General features: G+C 41.6%; 1 protein-coding gene across 1 annotated transcript in view; it reads left to right on the plus strand.

Annotated features, from left to right (window-relative positions):
- Nucleotides 1-2,393, plus strand: part of LOC119586354 — a 20,517-nt gene extending 18,124 nt beyond the window's left edge. The window contains 4 exon segments of the mRNA XM_037935067.1: nt 197-812; nt 815-1,068; nt 1,070-1,590; nt 1,592-2,393. Of these exon segments, the coding sequence (XP_037790995.1) occupies nt 197-812; nt 815-1,068; nt 1,070-1,590; nt 1,592-2,324 (2,124 nt within the window). The 3' untranslated portion in view covers nt 2,325-2,393.
- The last annotated feature ends 402 nt before the right edge of the window (nt 2,394-2,795 follow it).

A 2,795-nucleotide genomic window follows, 5' to 3' on the forward strand; every position in this document is an offset into this window, starting at 1 on the left:
ATCCCTGGCTATACACTACTAGTCTGACAGTTGCTTAATGCTTTGTGAAGCTGACTTGACTATAAGGGGAAATTACTTCTTTGCTTAATTGGAATGGCTCAGACTTCAGGCATTAATGGGCAAAAATGAACAAAGTTCATTGAATAATATATTTGATTGTTTATGCTTTATATTTCATATAGATTTTTTCTTGTAGGATGGTGATGATAGAGGTCTTCTGGAGAAGATTACAGCCCATGCTGACATCTGCAAGTGTAATCCATGTCACTGCGACCCATCAAGAGGCAATGAATGTTCATGCAATGCAATTGATGACCCAGACTCATCCCTTGGCAGAAGCACTCCATTACCTGTCGTAGAGAAACGTCCTCCACCTTCACCCATCTCCACAACACCCACCAAATTACCAAGAATGTCTGAAGAAGTGGACTTAGCTGGACAAGCAGGAAGAAGTGAATCTATGAAGGATTCCTCAAGCATTCCTTCCTCCAGCAGCACTTTACAGAGAAACTATCATCTAGAATTAGAGATGGCTAAAAAATCTTCTGAAAATTCTAGAGAGGAACTAATAACATCAACCCTGCCAGTGTCTGCATCCAGTTCAAGCATGCAGGTCGGTTCCTCAGTGACATCAGAAGGTATGGATGATAGCAGACCTCTTGCAACGCCTGATGAACAAATCTCCGTGGAAGAATTTCTTCGAGAGACTGTTGGCCTGAGTTCGCCAACACCACACAGCCAAAATAGTTTGCGTAGGGTGACACAGACCAATCTAGAGACCCTTCTTCCAGGTTCTTCAGGGCGCCACAGTCACATCATTTTTTTCCAAGTCTGGCAAACCTGGATGACATGAGCAACCTTGCATCCCCATCAATGGAAGACCTTATTGTGTCTCCCCTCTCCCATGGAGCTGTGTTTGGTTCCTCAGATAAGTGCACAGTTGGAGGGATCAGTACTTCTGGAGGCTTAGGAAGTGATAGTGCATCCATGGATAATGCCTTTGATGTTGATATGTCTACCTCTGATTTGTCAACTGATTTTCCCTTTTCCTCCCCAAATATGATAGAGGGCCTTATTAACTGATCATATAGGAAGTTTGTCTACTTTATCATCTCACAACCAACCCATAAGTAGCAGCTCAACACAGTCATTAGTTACTGCTGTCAGTTCAGCTTCTACCACTGTCATAACAGCTTTAACAACTCCACAAACCACACAGTCTACACAGCAACAAGTAATCCACTCCTACAGGAAAAACACAGTTCTAAGAGGCATCCATCATGTAAAAGCAAGTTCAGGGTGCTGTAGCAACCAGCAAGTACAAGATGAAATACCCAAAGATTGTAGGCAGTGGGTTCAGGAAAAAAGTTGTTGCTCATCAAGCTCATCCTCACTTCAGGGCTGTTGCACTCCACCATCCACTCCTGCAGTGTCCAGCTGCTGTAGACCTGCATGTGACTCAGCATCTGGAAATTGGTGTTCTTCAAAGCAGAGTCTGATAGCCTCACTAACATGCCCTTCTCATCTAGATGCATCAGCTGCTTGTTCTGGTGAGACAAATACTCCAGTGTCAGATACTGTCTCGGCTTCCAAAACGTTCGTCATCCATAAAAAACCCTCTGAGTCATCAAACCTCTTGTTGCACTGTCTCAAGTTCTCGGAATGAATGTCATGAGATACCAGGTCCTTCCTTCATGCAAAACACTCGACACCACCTGCATCCCATAGATCAGCAGCATGAGCATCATTTGCATCAGCAGCTCCATGCTGAGACAGAGCATCATCATCTACAAAGTGAAGTTGAAGTTAATCATCATCACCATCACCCAGAATCCAAACATAAGCTTCATCATGGCAAACTTGACCAGCCGCACATTCATTCAGAACCTAGCCATTCTTCTCATCATGGAAAACTCACTCATCACCAACATACACAACAGGATCATCAGCATCCACACTTAAAGCTGGATCATGTTCCTAGCACCTCAGCAGTGGAACATGAGCAGCAGTCAAGTGAGTATCATACAGTTTTGGAAGGTGGTGAATCGGTTCAGTGCCAAGGTCTGGGTAGATATTGTTTTGAGAAAGATGAGGATATTCTTGTTGTGTGTAATTGTACAATAAGCCCAAGTTAAAAATAGTTGACAAAGTGTGAGTGCACACCTCATGAAAGATCCTCTGGCCCTGTGGACCTCCAAGCACTCATCAATGATGCTCTCAATGAGTGGGAAACACCTGAAGCAAGTGGAACACAATCATTTAGCACAGCTCAGCAAGACATGCCCAGCTCGGAACCCTCAAGCACTACTTTAGACTGGTCTTGAGCCAGGTACCAAGCTCAGGGCATACCTAATATTCCTTTATAGTACATGCTGTAATTTTATCTAACAGGAAAAGGTATGGAAGAAAATGAGAAGTATAGCCAGCACGCATCACACCCACCCTACATTATGTTTAAAATATGAGTTAATGTTGTCCAATTTTTGCTCAAATCAAAGAGTCTATACTTTTCAATATTTGCTGGAAATGATACAGATATGCTATTTTTTCAGCTTCATTTCGTATTCTTGTTGCGTGTATATGGAGTAATGACTGTGAATTATTTTTTTATTTTTTTGCTTGAAATGCCTGGTTGGATGTTAAAATTTCTGTATGTATAATTATCAAGTATTGATATTATAAAAGAATTTATATAAATGATAACAAGACTTAATTTTGTGAAGACGTGCAATTTGTAAATGTGTAAATTTGTTTTCTGTTACTAGGAAACTGCATAATACTTTCCTTTTTTTTTC

The sequence above is a fragment of the Penaeus monodon genome, chromosome 21, assembly GCF_015228065.2.
Source record: "Penaeus monodon isolate SGIC_2016 chromosome 21, NSTDA_Pmon_1, whole genome shotgun sequence".
Lineage (NCBI taxonomy): Eukaryota > Metazoa > Arthropoda > Malacostraca > Decapoda > Penaeidae > Penaeus > Penaeus monodon.